The sequence below is a fragment of the Rhipicephalus sanguineus genome, chromosome 2 (genome assembly GCF_013339695.2).
Source record: "Rhipicephalus sanguineus isolate Rsan-2018 chromosome 2, BIME_Rsan_1.4, whole genome shotgun sequence".
Lineage (NCBI taxonomy): Eukaryota > Metazoa > Arthropoda > Arachnida > Ixodida > Ixodidae > Rhipicephalus > Rhipicephalus sanguineus.
The window spans coordinates 103,129,033-103,153,164 of NC_051177.1; the positions used below are offsets into that span (position 1 = coordinate 103,129,033).

Here is a 24,132-nt window from a genome sequence, read left to right on the forward strand (position 1 = left end):
TGCTGACTCGACTGAATGATCCGTCGCATACGGTACGAAAGCAACACGTGTCCAGTGTGTGACGTCACTGTGGGGGCCTGCGTATTGTTTTCTCTGCATACGGGGCTCTGATTTAACCAGTGTGAGAAAGTGGAAACGAATGGGACCGTTCGTACAAAATACGTAAAATAAATTTAGAAAGTGAAGACACTGTAATACTGGGGAATACCTATTGAAGTGAAGAAAGAAAGGAATAAACGAAGTTATTTTCTTTAAACGCTATAGTATTAAAGAGCTCGTTTCGCAGAAATTCCGGTGTCGGCGTCGTTGGTTGTGAGCAGAAAATCAGTGTTGTCCGTGCACAAAAAATCGAGAAAGATGCAAATGAAATAAGTATCTCCAGTTCGAGTGAAAATCGAACCCAGGCCTTCTGCGCGGCAAGCAGGTGTTCTACCACAGAGCCACGCCATTGCTTGAAAATGCGTCAAAAAAAAAAAAAAAAAACATTATATGAATGTCGTGTAGTGGGAGGAGCCTCCTCAACGCATGTAATATTGCGTGGTAGAAACGTACAATCGGGCCAGTCTTCAAAACATGTAAATTGCGCAACGAGTGGGTGTTCTAAAGGCGCACCCATTACAACACGCTCAGACATATTTAATCATCATCATCGGTGAAAGCATTAACAAAGTGAACAGCTGCGTAGGTTCGCGTGTTGCCTTACGGACGCGTAGTGCACCCTTCGCTGATTCGCAAAAGGAAGAATTATGGCGTAGTGGGCACTTCGCAACTGTATTTGCCGTGATATTCTAGGATAGCTTGAAACGGTGAATGTTACGCGCACAGACATTCGGTTCCTCACGGCACGGCTGAGGTGTCCACCGAGAACCGAAGCCCGGCTAGCAGTTCAGAAGGCGATGCACTCGGGGCCCGATTACGCTATCGCGTTATACTCTTGAAGGTGAAGCTCAAGCGTCCTCCAAGTTTCTTCGGGACGCTGTTGACGCGAGTCGAGCATAGTATTTAAGCACGCTTAAAAAATGGTAGAGACGCATCCCAAGCACCAAAAGAAAGTATCATGGGCACATTCATGTTGAGGACAAACATGCTTAAAACGGAGACGACGAAGCCTTCCGGGTATGAGACTGCGACAAGCAAACTTTGTCATGCTAATTGTTTCAGCAAATGGCTGGAATCACTTGTGGCGCCACTGCGGCGGCATCGTAATCAACTCGGCCCCCTCGTCTCCCGGGCACTAAAAAAACATAGACACTCGAGACACTCGACAAGTTCGGGGACACAGGACGTTCGAATTGAATAAGTGCATTTTATTCGTAATCATAAAAATAGACAGATTGGTTTAATATCACATGTTATGTTTCGCGAATGTCCAAAGAAGGCGCGACAAAATCCTCCTGCCACCGAGAATCCACTCATGCAGGCCAACCACCAATAGTGTGTCCTCCGCGACCTCCATCGCGTATATTTCGGTCCTTGTACCGGACGGCAGGCGGTGCTTTGTTCGTTGAGTCGTTACCTTAGGCGAGCTTAGAAAGCTCGAACATGTATGCTGCGAACAGCTTCGCCTGTAATGTAGCAACAGAAAAAAACAAACAAAAGAAACTGTGCAGTAAACAGAACGACTGAGGACGCTGGTTACACACACCGTAATATCGATCATTAATGCGAACCCGAATATTATAGCCCACCATAAAATCTTAGGTAAAAGAAATGTCCCAGTCATTCTGCCCCCTTCATTCTATAATTCTTAAGATTTTATGTTCCACAAGCACGGTATGATTATGAGTCACACCCTAGTGGAGGGCTCCGGAAACTTCGATCATTTGGGTTTCTTTAACTCGCATATAAATCTAAGCACACGGGCCTCTACCATCTAAACACGGCCGCCGCGGCCAGGATTCGATACCGCGGCCTTCGAGTGACCCCGTAATTCTCACTTCACCGAGCGACTAATTATGTCACTCGCGAACACGGCATCAAGGTTTTACAAATACTGTAGAAGCTGAACGGTATCGCCTGGTGACGGTAGTTACATGTAAGTAGCATTACCACGGAACATCTGAGTATGAACATCTGCTACCGACTGCACCAAGCATAGCGCAGTCGGTAGCAGTCGACAGCCAGCAATGGAACTACTGTGTGTGGATGACTATACCACCCCGCGGTGGAACAGTGGTTATGGTCATAGGCGTGCGCACAGAGGGGGCAGGGGGGGGCGCCCGCCCCCCCCTAATCACCTAAGAGGGGGGGGGCGCAAAATCTGCCCCATACACTGACTTAGGAGGGGGGGTGCGACGACCCTTTGCCCCCCCCCCCCTAATGGGGAACCCTGCGCACGCCTATGGTTATGGTGCTCGGCTGCTGACCCGAAGGTCCCGGTTTGGATCCCGGCCGCGGCGGTTACATTTCGATGCAGGTGAAATGCTAGAGGCAGGTTTGCCAGGTTTGGCTACATTGCGCCAATTTGGCCGTTCTTTTTTTTAGGCCAGTGGCGGAAGAAAAAAAAAAAATGTCTTGGCTACTTGGCTACTTTTTGGCTATTTTCTTGCTCCCTCGATTTACGCCAAATTATCCATATCTTGTGACGTCGCAGCCGCTGTCGCGTGAGTGTACGGTTTAGAAACATAGCGACCAAGGCGCGTTTCCAGCTTCCGAAATTGAATTAGCCGCTTGTATTACACAAAAGTAAATACCTTTAGATACGTGGCTGGGAATTTTGGGGAAACTGTTACATAAAGGCCTAATTCTGCAGATAACCTATTTCTAAACGCGACTTGAAACTGTAGTAGAGCGGAAAGGCGAGCTAGTTGCAACATATCCACATGACAAGCGCTGGTCCAACAACGTAAAGGTGGATTTCAAGGAAACAGCTATACGTAAACACGGGAGCGGAATGCACATAAAAACACAAAAGTGCCTATGAGCAATCTATGAACACAATCTCTTCTTCATATAGCGAAACCGACGGCTGGCTTATGCAGTTGTGCTCATTATTAGCAATGTGGTATGCCTCAGCGACCTCCCGTGCCCTCCGATTACGATGCTGCGGGATAGTGGATGTTCCCGTGAATGAAGGCGCATAGCCACACTCGCGGCAGTGGCTGGCAAGGTGGGGTGACACACTTCTCTTCAATGAATTGGCGTGCTCTCTTAAGCTATTGTTAATGCACCAGTCAATCTACCGATGTAGACTCTGCCGCGCGAGCAAGAAATTCTATATGCCACCCCAGAAAAACAGATGGAGTGCTTCTTAACATGCTTGACAAAGCAAGCATGCTAAGTGTACTTGAAAGTGAACATATGGTAATCGAAAGCGCTCCGCGTACAGGATGGTCTGCACTCATCGGCATTAGAAATCGGTTATCCGACGAACTGTCTGTGTTATTGCCTAGAAAGCGTGGTGGGAGAGTGAAATAACGACCGGGCTTCACACAATGCGAATTACGTAACTAGTGGATAATTTAAAGCTTCCAACCCATTACAAGATGCTCAGTCATAATTCTTCATCGCCATCAGCCGTCGCATCAAGAAACTGCACATAATGCCTTACAGATGGTACCTCGCTTCTCCGCAGAATGACTGGTAATGTCCTGGTGGGTGCTTCCCAACTTCACAAAAATCATGATTTTTGGCGTAGTGGGTACGTTGCTAGTGTAGTTGTATTAGTTGTAGCGTTCCTTTAAGGTAATTTACTCATGCATTGAGCTGGATAGAGACGGATGTCTTCCGCCATTTATTATCCCTGTTCTAAAAACAAGCATCTTCTTCTTCTTCCCCTCGATGACCAAAGAAGAGCATCGGGAACACCTGTCCTTAATTTTGCAAGCTCTGAGTGTTGCAAGTCTTAAAGTGAACTTTAAGAAAAGTGCCTTCTTCCAAGAAAAGGTAGTGTTCCTCGGAAGAGTCTTCGACGGGTCTACGAAAAGCACAAAACAGGAATCTGTTGAGAGAATCTCAAAATTGGTAAAGCCCTATGACATACATTCATTGCGTGTTTTTCTGGGTCTGGCCGGACACTTTCGGTCCTTCATTAAAGACTATGCTATTAAAACGAGATGTCTCACACGCTTGACCCAGAAAGGTATACCGTTCCAATGGGATGGCGACTGTGAAAGGGCTTACTCTGACCTTGTGAAGATAATATCGTCGGACCCTATCCTACGGATACCAGACTTCTCCTTACCGTTTGTGCTGAATACAGATGCATCACATTATGCGACTGGAGCAGTCCTCTACCAGAAGCTACCAAACTTGAAGAACCAAAAACATTATGTAGTAGGATATTACAGCTATACAATGAAGCCGGCTGAAGTGAACTACTCGACCACAGAAAAGGAAGCGCTGGCCGTACTGAAAGCTGTACAGTATTTTCGAACGTACCTAGAGGGTGCAAAATTTACCCTCTTTACAGACCACCAAGCATTGACTCACCTACTCGGTATGACACAACCAAAAGGCCGCATCGCTAGGTGGGTAAATTATCTGCAACAGTTTGACTTCGTCGTGTCACATCGTCCAGGTCCTCTACTCACTGATGCGGATGCACTTTCCAGGCTTCTGATACCAACCGCACTTGACAATCCTCTACAAATTAATCACACAAAGCTCTGGGAAGGTACCGAAGAAATGAAATTCATTAATGGAAAATATCATGTGCCACCAACAATGATTACCAAGATTTCGCATCTTTACCACGACACCCCCGAATCAGGCGGACATGACGGTTTTTGGCGCACGTACGGCAAACTACTGAAAAGATTTAAGTGGCCAGGTATGAAAAATGACATCAGGGCCTATATCCGTACATGCCACGAGTGCTAAACGAACAAAGTCAAATACAAGCAGCCCACGGACGTTATGATAACAACAGATTACTCCAGTGTCCCATTCGACGTTGTTCACTTGGACTTCGCGGAGCTCAAAAAGAAAGGGGAAGGGGTCAGGAAGACACAAGCTTTCCTGCTCGCTATCGATGAGTGCACGAGAATGGTTACGGCCAGGGCAGGAAAGGAAGACGCCAACAGCATCATGGCTCTACTGAAGGCAGAATGTTTTCGGAATACGAAGACATTAGTTTGCGACAATGGTCCGGCTTTCCGTAGCACAAAGCTTTCAAAATGGGCGAACGACCACGGAGTGACAATCAAGTTTTGCGCACCATACCACCCAGCTGCTAATGGCCTCGCTGAGCGTGCAATACGAGACGTCAAGCAGTATATGAAGATGTATCCGAATTTTCCTGGTGGTTGGAAATGCTGCCTCGAAGCCGCTGTGAGACATCACAACCGTTCTTGCACTAGTGGTCTTGGATGCAGTCCTCTTTTTGCTGCTTCAGGGACTGTACCGGTGCTTCCAGCTGACCGCGAACTGGGCCTTCTTGAAAACCTGGTGCTTTTTGAGAAAAAGAAAACGGAGAAACAGCAACAGGCGTACAAAAAGAAAATGAAGAAAAACTTCGACAGCAGACGGAGCAGTGACATACCAGACATACAACCTGGATACTTCGTCCTGGTGCGGAAAGGAATAAGGAGTTCCAATGAGAAGTTTTGTGGGCCCTTTCAAGTCATCAAGACGGCTTCGCAACGGGTATCTTGAAGACCATCTGGTACCTGGGAGTCTCTGGGCACACAGAATGCGCCTCCATCAGCAATATTTTTAAATATTACACCAGGAGGTGTGAACAACGAAGTCCGGGAGAGTGAAGCGGTCTGTGCCTGAAGCATCATCGCGGAGGCATCGAGGGGAAGAAGAAGAAGATGCTTGTTTTTAGAACAGGGATAATAAATGGCGGAAGACATCCGTCTCTATCCAGCTCAATGTATGAGTAAATTACCTTAAAGGAACGCTACATTAGTAGCCACAAGAGAGTTTATAACGGGCTCTAGAAATGCCGCTCTTCGAGCTTTCGCTGTGACTGTGCTGCACTTTCCGCCCAGGCCTGGCGTTATTTTTTTGAGCACAGTGATGCAGTACTCATATTTATCGTCGCCACAATGCTGTCGCTTCTAGTTGCTTTAAGAAAAGTCACGAAGGACTAGTGAAGACAATGTCATTTCTAAAACTACGCGAGAAACTTCATCATCGTGCACGAAATGATTGCTGCTGTCCATAATTTATGCTTGAATCACAGCAATTATGATTTTGAAGGGTTCTTGCTGTGCTTATTCACATTTCCACCAAAATGCTCTTGAGTTTAGTCATTTCAATATAGACGTCGCACTTGTTTTCACACTCTCGTGGCTAGATTTGGCTACTTTTACAGCCCTTGGCTCAACTTGGCTACTTTTTGGCCAGTTTTCTCAATTTCTTGGCTATTTTTTGCCTTTTCAACCTAGGAACCCCGTGTGCTGTGCGTTGTCAGTGCACATTAAAAAAACACCAGATGGTCGAAATTTCCGGAGCCCTCCACTACGGCGTCTCTCGTAATCATACCGTGGTTTTGGGACGTAAAACCCCCAGATATAATTATTATTGTGTGTGTCGATGGACAGAGGGGATTCAGTCTTCATCATTATCATCCGTCTGACTACGCCCACTGCAGGGCAAAAGCCTCTCCCATCTATCGGCAATTGACCCGGCACTGTGCTTGCTGCTGCCACGTTATCTCCACAAACGTTTTGATCGCATCTGCCCACCTGACATTCTGTCTCCCCCTCGCGCGGTGGCCTTCTATTGGAATCCAGTATGTTACTCTTAACGACCACCGGTTATCGTGCCTTCGCGCTACATGCCTTGCCCTTGTCAGTTTCTTCTTCTTGACGTCGACTGAGACGTCAGAGGGTAGCGAATTGGGCGAGTTGGAAAATGCTCATGATGGTTAGCGCAAATGGAACACGGGCGTCGTTTTCTTCTCTCCGTCCGTGTTCCGTTTGCGCTAACCATCATGAGACTGAGATGTCCCTTAACACCCGTTTGTTCCATGACCCGCTGTGCTCTCTTCTTGTCCCTTAAGGTTGATCCTATCATTTTTCTTTACATGGCGCGTTGCGCTGTCCTCCATTTAAGTCCTCAATTCAGTGTTCATGCACGCGCCCAAATGGCATTTCGGTGAGGAGTGCCGCACGTCTAGCAGTAAGGCCCATAATTCAGAATTCGACTTAACATCTTGCAAGTGATGTAAGAGTAAACGTTTAAAATAGCCATCAAATTTTCGGGCTACGCGTATACGTCACTGCAGCTCTCAGCTATGCATCGGTAGGGGCCGGTCTCACGATAATACATCGTTCCAATCGCAAAGAAACAGCGAATGCCGAATGCATAAAAACGTCGGGTGCGTAAGCGCGTGCATTAAATACAGTATCACGCTAAAAGACATCACTGACCCCGGCGACGAGTTCTTCGACTCGGAGGTACTCGTCCTTCGAGTGGAGTATTCGACCACCGGGCGTCATGCTGAGGACGATCATGTCGGGGCAGACGTGCTTGTACAGGTGGCTGGCCGCCCCCACGGCCGTGCCTTCCCGTGTGAGGTCAGGACTGACGCCGTACGCTGTGCGACAGAGAGAGAGAGAGAGAGAGAGAGAGAGAGAGAGAGAGAGAGAGAGGAGCAACAATTTGTTGTTGCTTTTCGCTATACGATCTGTGCAAAAAAATAAGAGTATGTGTTACTTTTTTCAGGAAGTCCTGACTTGCCAAATGTGACTCTCTTTAAAGAAACACGTTAACTCCCTTTTGGGTCCCAAGGCGGTCCGACGAGAGTATAATGATTTCCAAAGAGAATTCACGTGTTTGTTTTAAGAGATTCATATAAGTGGCGAGTCAGGAGTAATAAAAAAGTGTGAAATGGCTCGTTTTTTTTTATTAGAGTGTAGCTGAAAGACAATCAAAACAACTCGAGAAGTGAACCAACTGTTTAGTTTAGGTGGTTATAAGGACACCTTCCGTATATATTTAATTCTTGTATGTTGTTTTCTTCTTTTCCTTTAATAAATTTTACTTCTATGCCTATGTATTCCGCTTTATACGCTGTTACTCTGTGTTTGCTGTGGTTTGCATGTTATGATAATTTCGTAACATATATGCTATATTTCACGTCTCATGGCCTGAGAAATGGTCCAGCCTCAGTTGGTGTGAGTAGCACCTTTGCCGACTAAACATGAAAAGTTAGAAGAGATTAACGAGCATACTATTCTGCAAGAATAGTATACTAAAATACGCTATTTTATTTCTGTAGTGGTATTGTGCACTTTCCGTTAAGTGGCTGCTGCTTCGTAGCCCGTGACGCCGTTCACTGGAAGGTTATCAAATGACGGAGACCCGAGGGCGGATCGAAGGTTGCCGGGTGACAGAGATACTTGCCCTACAGAGTCTCAACCAAATTTTTTTGTAAAAAATGCTCTTAAGCTTAGAGGACAGCTCTTACTGTTAAATGGTGTTCCTCTCCATTGGGATGCGGCAATCAGTTAGACACTTTGTAAAATAATGTATATGTACCCTTGCAACTCAGTGAGACGTTTATTACGTTACAGTGCTGGTAAATGAACTTACTGTGACGCACGGCAGCCACGGCGGCCTTGGTGTGAGGCCTCGCGCGTGTGCTGGACCACGTCTCTGTGCTCTGCGTCATGGTCACCCTGGAAACGGAAAGAGCCGCCTAGAGCAACATCATCAGGGTGCAACTTCGCATCAAAACATGGATATTTTCATCCCACCACAAAAGCGTCCCTATCTTTCTGACGTCTATAATGCATTGAGACAACACGAATTTATTTTCTGCATAAACTTTACAGCATATTCCTGTGAGCAAAAGGAGATGTTTAAAAAATGGTTCGTAGTAATTTTCTTCTCGCATTTAGAGTTGCAAAACGGGCCTATATTTAGATGAGTCTGAACTGAAATAAATTTGATATGTGCATGTTTCGCACAACTGTAGCCATATTATTTAAAGAATACTGTCAGAAAAGATCTCTCGCAAGGAAGACCATATGAATATTCGCACATAATATTCGCAAACTCCGAGCTCTTTGGATCATAGTTATGCATTAATGTATAGGGTAAACATTCGAGCATCATGTAACATGCGTGTAGACATTGACGACAAAACAATAGAAATGCCTGTCGTTGTTCACGTGCTTTGTTTGCAAGGCAGATAAACCAGCAAACATATAACAATTTTCAGATTGGACAAAACGAATATTGAAAGAAAAAGGAAGAAAAAGTCCAATGGGGCTTAGATAACGTTACGGGGTCGGTGCATATACACTACAGGAGGCTGAAGGAATGGCGAAAAAGCAAGATGCGATTAATTTGAGAAAGCAAATGCTTGGACTATTTTCTTTACAATACTATCAAAATGCATTGAAATACAATCTTATTGAAGTGGTACTTTCGAAAAGGTCTGCTCTGTCACTTTGAATGCATCAACTTCGGACGAAACTGCCTGTTTATTGAAAATCTTTCACGAGCTCACTTGAAACTGTTGGGGCTGTTTCTCTTTGCGTACTGCCGCTCAAGGTGCCTGGTGACGCAGTCGCACACCTTCTGGCACGTCTGGTTGGGTACCGTGCACACGGAGAATTTTCCCACCACGCGACCAGGGATCACCGTCTTCTCACCGGTCGTCGAGTGCGCGCCTTCGATGCCTGTCGAGCAACGAAAAGACAAGGCTTGAGACCCACTCAATCCTCCTCACCTAATGAGTAACCAGCTAGCAAAAAAGTACTTATGAGAAGAAGCTTCGCAATGGATGCAAACATGAAAATGAAGTGGTGGCGTTCTTCTCAACGGCCTGTCATCGCTCCCCGGCTTTATGGGAATAATGGTCGGAAGTAAGCAGCTCTTAGAATGAAACATTCGGGGCCCACGGCCGCCATTATCGTGAAAAACATGCGTGGCCATAGCCCTGCATTGTGAACGATGAAGGGACAGGTACCGACTGAATAAAGGTATGAGGCAAACTTGTCGGCCCCCTTATTTAATTAGGAGGGGTGCCTCCCCCCGCCCCTCTGACACCTTGTGGGCACGCTTATGGTGCGGTGTGTGTACTACATTAAGTGACAGCATTTAGTTTCCCCGCTTTCTATCCTGTCGACGACGATGAACAGTAGTTTCACGAGGTAGCCACATTTGATAGGGTTGAATTGACTGCGTGATAGACTGCGATTACTTGTCAAGTCCTGCATAGATGTGAAAGTTCAGCCTAATGTACATATTTGTGTCTTCTTGTGCTGCTGAGAAACTAGAAGCGAAAATTTTAATTACTTGGTATTCCGAATTACTCTTTCGTACATTGACGGCTGTGGGAAGATGCTGCGCGGTCGCCATGCTACGGCAATGCCATATTCATGTAAATTTTGATGCCGTTTTATTTTCCTGTCCTTGAGAATTGATTATTTTTTTTTTTTGCGTGAAGTACTTCGTCGTTGCCTAAATCTTGCTTTTTAAGGGCACATTTCTATCTTTACCGGCGCCTAACGCAGAAAGTCTAGTGCGTTAATTACAAAACTTGCTTCACAAAGTGCTGGAGAATAAAAGCCAACAATTGTGCAGCGATAGAATGTTGGTGACACGCTGTGGTGTGGCTCTTGCGAAATCGCTGCGGCTTTTCGACGCTGCCGCACGAAAACCTGAGCAACGCATTACAACATACTACTCTGGATATTTGTAATAATGCGGCGACTGCGACGGCGACGATCCCAACAATAAAAACAAGAGCGAGAGAGTTCACAGTGGATGCTAGCGGTATACAGCTGCGATACGTTCTTCCAGATGTTCGTACCGTGTATGGTGAGAGATGGGTATCGCCATTTGCGCATGAGCAGTTGCACCCTGTCGTCGATGGTGACGCGCCGGATGCCGTGCGTACTCTGGTACTCGACCTGCAATAAAGGTTGAGGTGACACTGACGATGGTTCCGGTGTCATTAAAAATAAGGCAAGATGCCCCATGCCCAAGGTCTCTGAACAATTGCTTAGAATCAACAAGTACGCTGAATAAGTACCGGGAACGAGACACCAGAGTGCAGGTGTCTACTTCCCAGCACAGTTTTAGTTTAGTTCTCAAGATAATAAATAACCAACTACCCCCCGCCACCCCACTCGGCCTCCCCTAAACACACACCTCTTATGTCAGCCCATAGCCAGGAATTCTATTCGCTTGGGGGGGGGGGGGGCAGCTGCTGAAGACCTTCTCTATTCGAGAAAAACACCCATCTACATTATTTATTTAACGTAAAACACCCCCTCCATGAAAATTTCGAGGGAAAGGGGGGCCATGCCCCTAGTTACGCCCCCTCCCCCCCGTTGCCAAGGGCCTTTCTTACGTACGCTGATGTATCCGTAGTTGAGACAATCTAACAAGAAAGCGTAATACTGCTAGTACACCAATTTAACGAAATACGTATATGTTAAAATAGGCAGTTTCATATAGTTGGCTTTGGCACACTGCAGATAAGCTATGCTGTGAAGTATATAAAATGGGTATGGAGGCACGGTACGTGGCTTAGTTGGCGTTCTTTAAATATACACGCGCGCAATGGCTTTCTTCAGTCACAGCACGAATACCGTTACGAGCAATAAGCGTACTGGAAGGCCTTCAGAACTGTTTCTGACGTGGCTGTGGTAATATAAGCGTTTGTTCCACCCATTCTTAGACAATGCGTACTACGCCTCCTTATGCTCTCATATACAGCGCACGAAATTCAGGAAAAAAAGCGCATAAATCACCACAGCCATCTCATAAACCAGGGGTGCAACAGCCGAAATAGTATTTGGAGCAATTTTTGGAGCAGCAAAATGTTGCTTTTGGAGCCGGTTACGAAAAAAAAAGACCTGAATTTTTTAGCACGAAATCCCAAATTTGGAGCATTATAACAAAGAAGTCTTACTTTTTAGCAACGAAAACAAAAATACGTACAGACCATTCAACATCAGCTAACTCGTGCACAGTGCCCGTGAACACTGCTATTTCAATAAGAGCAGTGTGTTGAGCCAACCCACAGTGCGAACAATGACTAAGTCCACATTACCATTTGCAGGGCCTGTCAAATAATTCGACAGGCATTGCAAATGCTAATGTGGACCTGCGAACCTGGCAACCTCGATATACGGGACATTCGTAAAGGTGGAGCAAGTGGGGGTGGCGAAAAAAAAAAAACTGTCACACGTTTTTGTCTATTGTTTCTCAAGGCAAGGCCGCAGAAACGCCATGCACAGCAGCTCCAAATGATTGCCAACAATTTTTTAGAAGTCAGCGATCATACCAGTACTCGTAATTACACGGCACGTGCACGAATGAATAATTAAGGAACAAAATATGCTGTGTCCTTGACAGCTAGTACTAACAGCCCCTGCTAAATTTTAGTATGCTTTTTTGCAGGACTCTATTGTACTGCGGTAAAAGTGGCTTAAAAAGCGTTCTCCATGCAATAAAACAAGCATCAGGAAATTCGAGAACCACTGTTCTTTTCTTATTGCTATAGCAATTATATGGACACTCTCGAAGGGTTTTTGCCGTCATGTACCGTATGAAGACCAAATTGATAACATCGCCCCCGCTCATAGTATGTTCTGCCGCGGGTAAAAGCGCGCGAATGCGGGCGACGAACGCGGCTGAAGCAGAGATCAAACGAGCCAGTGGAGAGCGCATGCGATAACACCACTCCGCTCGGGAGGCCTGCCGTCGAAGCAGAGAAGAAACGCGCCGCCCGTCTTGAACGAGCATGAAAAGACACGAGGGGTGGGGGGGGGGGGTCACTCGAGCAGCAAAAGGGTGTAGTCACGATCGCTGGCGCGCGCGCTATATCGGCAGCCATCAGCGGGCGGCTCGTATACCCTTCCTACGTGCTGCGATCTCAATGCGAAGACACTGTGCAGAAAGAGGATCTTTTCCTGGAGCGCCCGTATTCTCTTACACCAACGTTTTATAGAGTTACGCGAGATCAAATACAGAAGAGTTTGCTGCCAGCCTCACTTTGTACAACATTACAATTTGTTGCTATCGCATTCATTGCTTCGTCCTTGCGGTGAAACTGTTCCTTTTTTTTTCTTTTCCTTCGAGGGGGGGTTAGGGTTAGGGTCTGCGCCAGGCCCGCAACCAGGGGGGTGGGGCTAGCCGCCCCCCCCGAAATTTTGGTGAGTACGTGTTTTTACCAAAAATAAATAATAAAAATGGGTGTTTTTCTCAAATAGTCAGGGAACGCGCTGGTCGCCGAAGGGAGCGGACGCATCTCACGTCGGCTCCGTCTTCCAAGAACGATTTCCCAGTGATTTTCGGTTATTCACCCTATGAAGTTTACACCAACGCATGCGGAAAGTCACCAGGATTCTACTGACACCACAATTCAAGGTGGGAAACGACTTTTTTGCCGAATTCGAGAGGTTTTTGACCCGCGCTCGACCGGCTCGGCGCAACGCTAGCCAGCCACCCGAGGAGACGCGCCGAGCGCTTTCTCTGACGCGGGCGCCCGCTTCGCCCATCAACGATGGAAGTCCAAGTGAACGGGGAGGATATCTCCCCCGAAGAGTTTCTGGAGGGCGCCGGTTGGTGCACCATCGGATCCAACACCCAAGCTAACCGTGCGAACGCGCAGAGCAACAACCAGACCAGAGCCCACTCCCGCACCGGCGAGGGAGCGGACGGCAACCGACAGCGTTCACGTCAACAACAGCGTAACGTCAGGCAGCAAGTTATCAGGAACAGCAAAATGCCACTACTCCCACGAAGCGATTTCAAGATCGTGGTACGACCCCGAGGAGGCCTCGACGTGGCCACCACCGGAACCGTGCGCCTCGCATCGGCCATTTACCGGGCGGCCAACGTACCTGCGCATGAAGCTGGAGAGGACACGGTGTGCTCCAACAACCACCAAAATATCATAGTCGTGAGTACACCCCACGCTACTCACGCCGCTAAGTACAGACAGTTACAAGCCATCACCGTCGGCGACCGCCGCCACGAGGTCAGTGCCTACGAGACGGCCCCCGACTACACAGTGAAGGGAATAATCAAGGGCATCCCGTTGGAGGAGGACGCCAAGTCAATTCACTCCAACATCGTTCACGCACGCAACTCTCAAGCCCTGGCAGCCAAACGGCTCAGTAACACCACGACCGTCATAGTGGCATTTGAAGGACCGCGAGTGCCCACCTACGTCAGGTACGGCGGCGCCCTTCTTCGCTGCGTCCTGTATCGCAAGCAAATCGATATGTGTCACTGCTGGGGAAGACTTGGCCACCGCATGGACGTGTGCCCAAACCCTCAGGACAAAGTGTGCCGTGGTTGTGACGCCCCTAACCCAGGCCCCGACCACCAGTGCTCCCCCCGATGCAAGCTGTGCGGGGGCACACACATGACGGCGGATCGCAACTGCCGCGCAAGGTACAAGACCCCCTACGTCGTGACGAAGAGGCAATGGGAACGACGCAGGGCCGCCGAGGAGGCGGAGGCCGCTGCTACCACCGGTCCCGCCGGCAAGCCCCGCTCAAGATCCAGGACCAGCAGTCAAAGCCGCTCCCGGTCCCGGAGCCGCACCCCGGGCCCCCAGCAGCATCAGAAACGCCGGGCCCGCAGTCGCACTCCCAGAGGGACCCCAACGGGGGACACCAAGACCGCTGAATCGGTGAGCTTTGCAGATGCGGTCAAGGGAAAACGAGCACCAAACGCGGAGGCTGGCGGCAAAACGCCCACTAAGATAGAGACGGAGATAGCTCAATTAACACAGGCTATGCAAACGATGAAAAGGCAAATTGAACACATGCAGGCACAGATTCGCGCAAAAGACGAACTCATACAACAACTGCAGTCCGCCGCGAACAGCGAGGACTGATCCACAGGCAATGCAGGAAACACAAGAAGAACCCACAGAGGACGATGAGGTAGAAGGCCCTGATACTAAACGCAGACCCGCTCCCACCCCTCTAAAGGCAGCACGTCTCAAGCGCACGCGCGCAGCAATACGCGACGCGCGACTCGAAGCACTCGAGGGTCGGTTAAGCAGTCTAGAGGAAACTATCACCGCAACCATCACGCGTACCATCCAGCAGAGCTTGGAGAGCGTTCACCTCAGACTGTCCAGATTAGAAGCTGCTAACAGCACACTGGGGACGTCGCATAGCGAAGCGGCGCCACACATTTAGCACCACGTGAACATGGCCCGACACCCATCGAAACAAAAACACACGATATGGCAGTGGAACTGCAGAAGTTACCGAAACAAGCGAGCACACTTACAACAATATCTGAAAACGATCCCCGAACGCCCAGACGTCATCATATTGCAGGAAACGAACGGCCCCGCCAAACTTTCGGGGTACCAGTCAATAACAGGCAAGGCGGAGAAACCAAACGTCACCACGTTGGTCAAGCGAGCGCACACGGCTATCGAACACGACACCCATGTCAGGGACATTGAAAACGTCCTCGTAGAATTAATTCCACCACGCAAGACGCCCGACAGCATCTTCGTACTGAACGTCTACAGCAGTCCCAGATGCCGCAAACACCGCTTCCACGTCCTCTTCAAACGAGCACTCGACATCGCCAAGGGGCAACAGCTCTTCATTGGGGGCGACTTCAACGCGGTGCACACGGCGTGGGGTTACAAGCACGATCACCCGAAAGGCAGGCATTTGTGGGCAACGGCGCAACACGCCGGCCTCGAGCTGGTCACTGACCCCGCAGTACCAACAAGGCAGGGCAACAGCGTCAGCACCGACACGACGCCGGACCTTACCTTTACGTGCAACACACGCAAAGTCATTTGGACGAACACTATGCAAGACTTGGGTAGTGATCACTACATTATTTCCATAGAAGCAGAAGGCGGCCCACAAGAACACAATGCCGGTCGCCAAATAAAGATCACTAATTGGAACCAGCTACGGAAAAATCGTGACAAGCAACAATCCGAAGACATCAAAGACATAGAACACTGGACCGACCAACTTCGGCGGGACATCAAGCGCGTGACGCAAACGATACCGTCGACATCTGGGCTCGAGAGTATAGACACCCGGTTATTGCACATGTGGGAAGCCAAAACCCAGCTGCAGCACCGTTGGAAACAACAGAGACACAATCGAAGACTGCGAAAACGGATAGCGCAGCTCAACAAAGAAATAGAAAAGCACGCGCTTAGCCTACAAAAACAACAGTGGGAAGAGAAATGCACGGAGATGGACGGTCAGCTCACTACGAGTCGCACGTGGCAAATGCTGCGGTACCTGATAGATCCTGCCAATACCAAGACCACACATAGGCAAGGCATATACAAAATTATACACGCTTACGGGGGAACGGAGCAAGATTTCCTACGAGAGGCGGAACTCCGTTACATATCCCAAACGCCACCGCAAGTACATCCGGACTACACGGGAGAAACCAACACCACCCTGGACGCGGAATTCTCCGTTGCCGAAATCGAGGCAGCCCTCATCAAACTCAACACCAAGTCGGCCCCCGGTCCAGATCGAATACCGAACAGGGCACTGCGCAATCTCGATTACGGATCGATAGAAAAACTGACAAAATACATCAACGAGTGTTGGGCGCGTGGCAAGCTACACCAGCAATGGAAAGAAGCACAGGTCATACTTATACCGAAGCCCGGCAAAAATTACAGCTGGAGAACCTGCGCCCTATCTCCCTCACGTCCTGTGTAGGCAAATTGATGGAGCATGCGTTTCTCATTAGACTTACGGATTACCTCGAAAACAACGAACTATTACCACACACCATGATTGGGTTCCGAAGACATCTCTCCACGCAGGACGCCCTTCTACAACTGAAACATCAAATCATAGAAAATCCTGGGCGCTCGACGAGAGCTATCCTCGGGCTGGACCTGAAGAAGGCCTTCGATAACGTTCGACACGACGCCATATTGCGACAAGTAGACAAGCTGAATCTCGGACTGCGAACGTACAACTACGTCCGAGACTTCCTCACGGGAAGAACCGCACGCATGCGAGTGGGACAACTAGAGTCAGATCCAATCAACATCGGGAGCTCGGGCACCCCGCAGGGCTCGGTGATCTCGCCGATGCTCTTCAACCTAGTCCTGCTAGGGTTACCCGAACGATTACATCAAATCGAAGGACTGCACCACACGTTATACGCGGATGATATTACGATCTGGACGACAACGGGCAGTGACGGAGCGATCGAGCAACGCTTACAGGAGGCAATAGAATGCGTGGAAGACTACCTCATAGGCACGGGACTCACCTGCTCGGCTGAAAAATCCGAATTGCTGCTATATAGACCGGTCAGAAAGGGGCGCCCACCCAAGGGCTACGTCCCCTCGGAAAAAGAAGAGATCAAATTAACAGCATCAAACGGCTCACCCATCCCGACGGTAAATAAGATCCGGGTACTGGGGATGATGATAGAGCAGAACGGCGGCAATGGCGAAGCACTGCGCAGGATAACGGCAAAAGTCACCAGCACGATGCAACTCATCCGACGCATCGCGAATAAACACGCGGGCATGCGCGAAGGCAGCGTCATACGACTCATACAAGCCTTCGTCATTTCTCAAATAACGTACACGGCACCGTTTCACAAATGGAAGGTTGCGGAAAAGGACAAGCTTAACGCCCTCATACGCAAGACGTACAAATTTGCGTTGGGACTTGCGCCTGGAGTTAGCACCAGCAAACTCCTAGAACTAGGCTTGCATAACACGCTCGAGGAACTCGTGGAGGCGCAACAAATGTCCCAGCTCGAGCGCCTATCCAAGACCCGCCCGGGCCGACACGTGCTCGAAAAACTCGGCATAACATACCACACGCAGCATGGCATCAAGGTCGAAATTCCAAGAGCAGTACGCGAGCGAATATACGTTCCGCCATTGCCTCGCAACATGCACCCCCAGCACCACACGGGACGGCGTAAAGCCAGGGCACAAAGCATGAACCAAAGCTACTCCAACGACAAGGAAGCGGTTTTCACAGATGCAGCCCGTTATCCAGACAGGAAGAGTTTCGTGGCGGCGGTTACCAGCCATCGAGGCAAATACCTCACGAGCGTGACCGTGAACACTGCACACGCCGAAGCGGCAGAGGAAGCGGCTATAGCACTGGCCCTCACACAGACCAAGGCCACGTACGTGATCAGCGACTCACAAACAGCGATTCGTAATTTTGCGAACGGGCGCATCTCGCAAGAGGCGTGCCACATACTACAGCGACATCCCGTACATCCAGGAGAGGTCGACTTCGATAACCGAAGGCACTTGCTGTGGATACCGGCACACACCGGACTGAGCACCCTAAACGAAGCGGCTCACAGTGTTGCTCGAGGCCTCACTCACCGAGCATCACCGGAGGAACAAGAGCCCCCGCGGGGTACGGCAAACGTCTGGGCGTGGGAGGATCGTATGACCAGGTTTCACGATATCACGACACACTACCAGTTTACAGAGACGCGTATACCCATCCCCTCACGATAGGCTAAACAGGACGCAAGCGGTACACTACAGACAATTACAAACAGATTCGTACAGGAACCCCAGACTCATGCACGCCATGTATCCAGATATTTACACTACAAACAGATGCAGCTCGTGTGGCGAGGTTGCCACGCTTAGCCACATGTTGTGGGAGTGTCAGGGCTTAATAGACAAATCGAACAGTGCCGATTCATCCGTCTCTTCCACCGCCAGCCTCCGCTCGCGCTGGAAGACCGCACTGCTCAGCTCGAACCTGACAGCACAACTCTGGGCCGTCCAGCGTGCCGAGGAAGCCGCTTCGAGACAAGGTCTCGGAACCGCGTCCGCGGTGGGTGCCCAGGCCCACTAAAAAGACGCCGGACTCAAATCTCATTGATTTGACAATAAAGTTTCCGTTCTTCTTCTTCTCAAATAGTCAAGATTTTCAGCAAGTGCCCCCCCCCCCCCCCGAAAAACATTCCTGGCTACGAGCCTAGTCTGCGCGTCTGCATTGGATGATGATTCGCACACTGCAGATGACCAACGCGGCCTCCATTTCTTGCTAAAATTTGCGCAACTGGGAAAAATTTGAAGCTGGTCGGGCATTCTGGCGCAGCGTGGCGCAATTTCAACAAACTTCCCGGTTTGGGCTTAGCTTGGCGCAAAAATAAGGAATTGTATCAAATTGGTGCAATTGGCGCAGCTGTTGCACCCCTGATAACCACATAAACGGCTCAAATGGTCTGCTATTACACTTAGATGTCTATGTGCACGTCCTATCACTGGAGTCTGCGCGCGCGTGCGTGCGTTTATGATTAAGGAATACGTACGAGGACGTGTCAATCTGCCCCTTTTCCATTCTTTCATATGCTTCGCCGCTATACATTGTGCACTCACTACCGCGTAGCAGAACTGTACTGCGTCAAGGTGAACTTTACGACACGAACATTGACGTTTTGCATACGCGATATTTGCCGCTCAAGTACATCATTTAGAGAGGGAAAGAGTGGTCCCGTGCCACCGATATTTTAAGCTAGTAACTGGCTACATGAACACGAGCACCTGGCCTATTACGTGATAACGCGCGAGCCGCCATAAATAATATTTATCTGCGTGGCCTCCATCGCTATAATGACGAAACTCGATGCCGCTTTAACGTATGTAAGATCAGAGTTCTTCAGTCATATGAGTTGCGAAACTCCCCATAGACTCCATATATCAAAATCCGGACGCGCCATTGGACGAAGCCGCGGAGTTCTGCCGATTGTGGCGCAATCTGTAGGCGAAGAAACAAGCCAATAAATGACACTTTTTTGTGTTTCGATGCACAAGCCCGCAAGCGATGCCGCATTGATGGAGCGACCAGTGTGTCTGCGCTTGCGACTTACATTTTTAAGAAGATACTGAGGCTATAGAACTATTCGACCTTTCTTGAAAGCACTCCCAATTCTTGCCGTGGCAACTCGCGTATTGACAGCGAAAACTCCTGCGATCGCGGCGTTGCGGTGCGTTTTCTATCGTCGCTTCCAGCTGGTGCATCGGTTTGCTATCCACCACAAGTTCTTCCATGGGCATGCCCGGATTTGAGAGCGCAGTTTCGCAACTGGTATGACTGAAAGAACTCTATGCAACATGACACAGCATATAGACATAGCACAAGTAAGGTGTTTATCTCTGCTCGTTGCTCGCGGGTTCCGTGCACCAACTGCAGCTGTTCTCACCGGATCGAAGTCCACGTGCTCGTACAGCTTCCACTCGGTATCCGTGATTGGGGCCACGTCTTCGTGGAAGCCTTCTATGGCGACGTGACCGCGGGTGCCCATCAGGCTGTCCAGCAGGAAGACAACGTCCGCCATCGGCTCGTGCCTGGGAAAACGCGTTGATGGACCGTAATAACAATAACGGTCGAGGCACTGTAAAGTTGTCAGGAAGGCGATTTGCCGTGCGTTGTTCCCGCCCGACCAAAGTCAATCGAATTTATATGATCGAGGTGCACGCCAGGCGAGGATTAGCTATCATGAGCGAAAGCGTGGTGGTAGATACGGTAGTGATAAAAAATATGAACTAGTGATAATATTGCGCAACGGAATAACTGAGTCAACTCTAAGCAAAAAAAAAAAGGCATTTGACTTTTTTTTCTAATCCTGACTTGTCCCGTATATGACTCTCCTTAAAGAGACACGTGAACAATCTTTGGAGATCACTATACTCTCGTAGGAGAGTCGTGGGACACAAAAGAGAGTTTACGTGTAAAGAGAGTCATATCCGTTTAAAGTCAGGACTCACCGGAAAAAGTAACGCATACTCTTCTTTTTTCTTTAGAGTGTCGGTTTTACTCCTTGAAGCTGTCGTTTAGCTACGAGGGATTGAGTGGTTGGGCAGGTTTCCAGGTTCTTTTTCACTGCTATGGTTTATTCGAGTGTGTAGAGATATATGCGTATGCGTACATTGTCGCGCTCTGCTCTCGAAAATGCGGCAGATAGGCCTCGAATACAACGCAACGCGCATTCTATACTCTTCACGTCGACGTCGTTCTCCCTACACAACCGCTGTATGTAAGTGAAACACGCTGTTTCACATACACCGTGTGAGCGTAATGCATTGTACGTGTTCTGTTAATGGCATAGATCTGCACTGGGTGCTCGAGAAGCATTAGAAATTTTTAGAAGCCACTATACTCCCATGTAGATCCTTCAACATAAACAACAGTCGCGGCGGTGTGCTGACATCTACTTCGACCACGCTCACGCTATTCTTTGTTGTAATGAATGATGTTATCTGCGGCAAAAAACTCGAGAACAGAGGCTCCCAGCCAGTGAGGACATTGCTACGTGCAAGCGTTCCTGCTTTCCTTGCCTGAATAATTCGAGCAAATATCTTTTCAGGTCTTTAGGGACATTTACACAAACGAATGGGCTAGCAGTGCCTTCATACGTCTCCATGAAAGCAGTTCTATTCTGAAGGTCTCACAGATCACAAATGCCATACTTTTATGGTCACTAGGAAGCTTAATTCAATTTATTGCATTTCTGAAATTAGAAATTTTGCCTGCGAGGCAAGGCAAGATGAAGTAGGAATCTTCTTTACTAAGGCCGCCATCTCGCCTAGTGCAGCGGAAGTAGAAGTTTTCGTCTCAGAAAACAATTATATATATCATAAATAAGACAACGTAATGAAAATGCATCTAGTTACAATGAGATGCCCACTCGAAATTCTCCTGTCGGAAGGTCACAACATTGTTTTCATGCTAAATACAAGTTCGTTCTGTGAGTATTGCTGTCTTAATAGAGATAAATTTAGTGTCAGAGATCTAGCTTGACCACTCGTTGAAAGTTATCCGCTTGATTGTTTTTGCGTAAAGTGACACTAAATAAACTTTGTATGGGTGTTGCGTCTGTCTTCCCCAAGTTTATTCCTAGAAATATTCTAGCTATTGCGTCAGATTTCTAATAACGTTGTCAAAGTGCAGCTGAGGCTGCCTGATTGCAAAGGCAGGCAGGCCGTCGTGAGCTACACACTTCGTGAACAATATGCGCATAACTCACAATGCTCCACCGTCGGCACCAGATTCAAGATCTGGTTTAGCGGAGCCAATCTCCACGTTGAAGGAACACAATCCCCTGAAAAATCGAGGAACAAAAACACTTACTAGTTTCATTAGTTCGCGGTTGACTTGTGAGAATAGTAATAATGACAGTGCATGTATATATGTAGTTGGATTAGTGTGAAAACTCTATTGTAACTCTACTGTAAATTAAACGTAAGTAGTTCAAGCTAACGGCACCGCATGGAAGAACATAAAAGCAAGAAAGGCAATTCATGAACTCGTATGCCTTACACTGCGAAGTCGCGACAAAAGCTACAAGATGTTAAAGGGCCCCTAAACAACCTCCGAAAATACAAAGAACGAGCACGTTATTCTATCCTGTCACTTCCCATCTTTTCGGCACAATTCGTGACGCCAGCAGTCTGTTCGCATGACGTCACGAGGAAATAAGTTCTCAAATGGTCCATATACTAGGAGTAACAGTTCTACCTTGCTTCTACCCTGCTTTGCCATGCAGTGGCACACCCATTCTGCCTTGTCTCGCATGACTATCGTGCGCGATCAACTGATTTCGTCTCAATTGGTGCGTATTCGACTGTGCAAGCGGAGATAACAGCATGTAGCCGAAAAGCGCGAAATCCTGATAAGCTCATCACTTAATGCTGACATTGTTCACGCGTGTTATGAAGTAAGTGGCGGGGAGGAGATAGCTCCTGTAGGAAGGGTAGTGAAGGCGGGAAAAACACCACTCTCTCGTCTTTGAACCCGATGTGGTTTAGGGGTTATTTAGCGGTTTTTTGTGAAACATTGAAACAAGTGAACCAAGAGTGAGCACAGTCGCACTTACCTGAGCCCGTAGCTGAGGCAAGGTGTGCGTTGGTTCAGCCAGAAGCCGTCGGCAACGCAGACAAAGTTTATGCCTTTGAAGAAGTCCTCCTTGGCGTTCGCCGCCAGGTAGGAATCCAATCCCTGCGAGCCAACTTCTTCCATGCTCTCAATCAGGAACTGCATGGGAACGGGAGTGCGTCAGTGCACATGTTAGCAACCAGAGAGAGAAAAAAAAACATGCTATGAAGCAAGCTTGTCTGCCATCTCTATTGAATTTTACGCAAGTGATCCAGCAGTAGCTGCTGATGTTTGTGAAATTATTTCTCAAGAGTTTTTTACAACACTTTTCTTCTGCGAGTAAATGGATATACTGAGCTTTTGACACTAACTCGGCCTCGAGGGATCACACTAAAGGAGTAAAAGAGTGACGTGTGTCAACAAAGTCGCAATTGACCATGCTAGGAGTTTGTTCGTATGTATCCAATTCTCTGTCTAGCGACGAAAGAAAATCAAGTTCAAGTATATAATTAGTTACCTCATGATAATTTACTTAATAATATTATCTGGGGTTTAACGTCCCAAAACCACGATATGATTATGAGGGACACCGTAGTGCAGGGCTCTGGAAATTTCGACCACCTGGGGTACTTTAACGTCCTCCTAAATTTAAATATACGGACCTCAAACATTCTCGCCTCCATCGAAAATGCAGCCGTCGCGGCCGGGATTCGATCCCGCAAGCTTCGGGTCACCATGATAATTTACTTAGTCTTGTAGTACAGACAGTTTGGTTTCAGCTGCAAAGCCACTACCGTTGGTGCCCAAAGCAGACTAACCTTTATGACTGTATACAGTACTGCAGACCATGAAGGAAATGAGCGAAATGATCAAGCGAAGCGTGTTTGAAAATAACGAAGATAATTGTTGCAATCACAGAGCCAACTTGTCTAGTGGAAGTCCGTCATAAGATTACGCGTGCTTGCATTTTAAAACTGTAAATTGTTCACAGTGAGTCAACGTGAAAGGCATTCTTCTTGGGGTCATACTTTGAGATTGACGGGCGCAGCTTTTGCGGCGCTCTTGCGGAAAGCATACAGAGCCGCGATCCATGCAACCAGGGGACCCTTGACAGACGCTACGCCTCTTGCGAAGAGTCGGCCGTCTTGCTCCGTCGGTAGAAACGGATCCGCCGTCCAGCCGTCCTCCTGTGAAGTAGTCATTGCAGGAATTAATGTCTTTCATAGTGATCGCATGCATAAAAACAACGAAAGTGGCCACTAATGAAACAGCGTGGTGGAGCGCCTTAACAATGTCACGATGTGTGTACCTTACGGCTAGTATGCTGTATCGCTCAGTCAGGCGGTCACTGACACAGCACAAGTACCGGATA

General features: G+C 48.3%; 1 protein-coding gene across 1 annotated transcript in view; it reads right to left on the bottom strand.

The window, feature by feature from the left end:
- Window positions 1-1,306: 1,306 nt before the first annotated feature.
- LOC119383499 (uncharacterized) overlaps window positions 1,307-24,132 on the bottom strand; it is a 45,951-nt gene continuing 23,125 nt past the window's right edge. The window contains exons 9-17 of the mRNA XM_037651668.2: window positions 23,789-23,947; window positions 22,762-22,919; window positions 21,913-21,987; window positions 20,089-20,233; window positions 10,718-10,817; window positions 9,410-9,581; window positions 8,488-8,573; window positions 7,323-7,489; window positions 1,307-1,565 (exon numbers count right to left, since the gene is read on the bottom strand). Of these exons, the coding sequence (XP_037507596.2) occupies window positions 1,518-1,565; window positions 7,323-7,489; window positions 8,488-8,573; window positions 9,410-9,581; window positions 10,718-10,817; window positions 20,089-20,233; window positions 21,913-21,987; window positions 22,762-22,919; window positions 23,789-23,947 (1,110 nt within the window). The 3' untranslated portion in view covers window positions 1,307-1,517. The remainder of the gene's footprint in view (window positions 1,566-7,322; window positions 7,490-8,487; window positions 8,574-9,409; window positions 9,582-10,717; window positions 10,818-20,088; window positions 20,234-21,912; window positions 21,988-22,761; window positions 22,920-23,788; window positions 23,948-24,132) is intronic.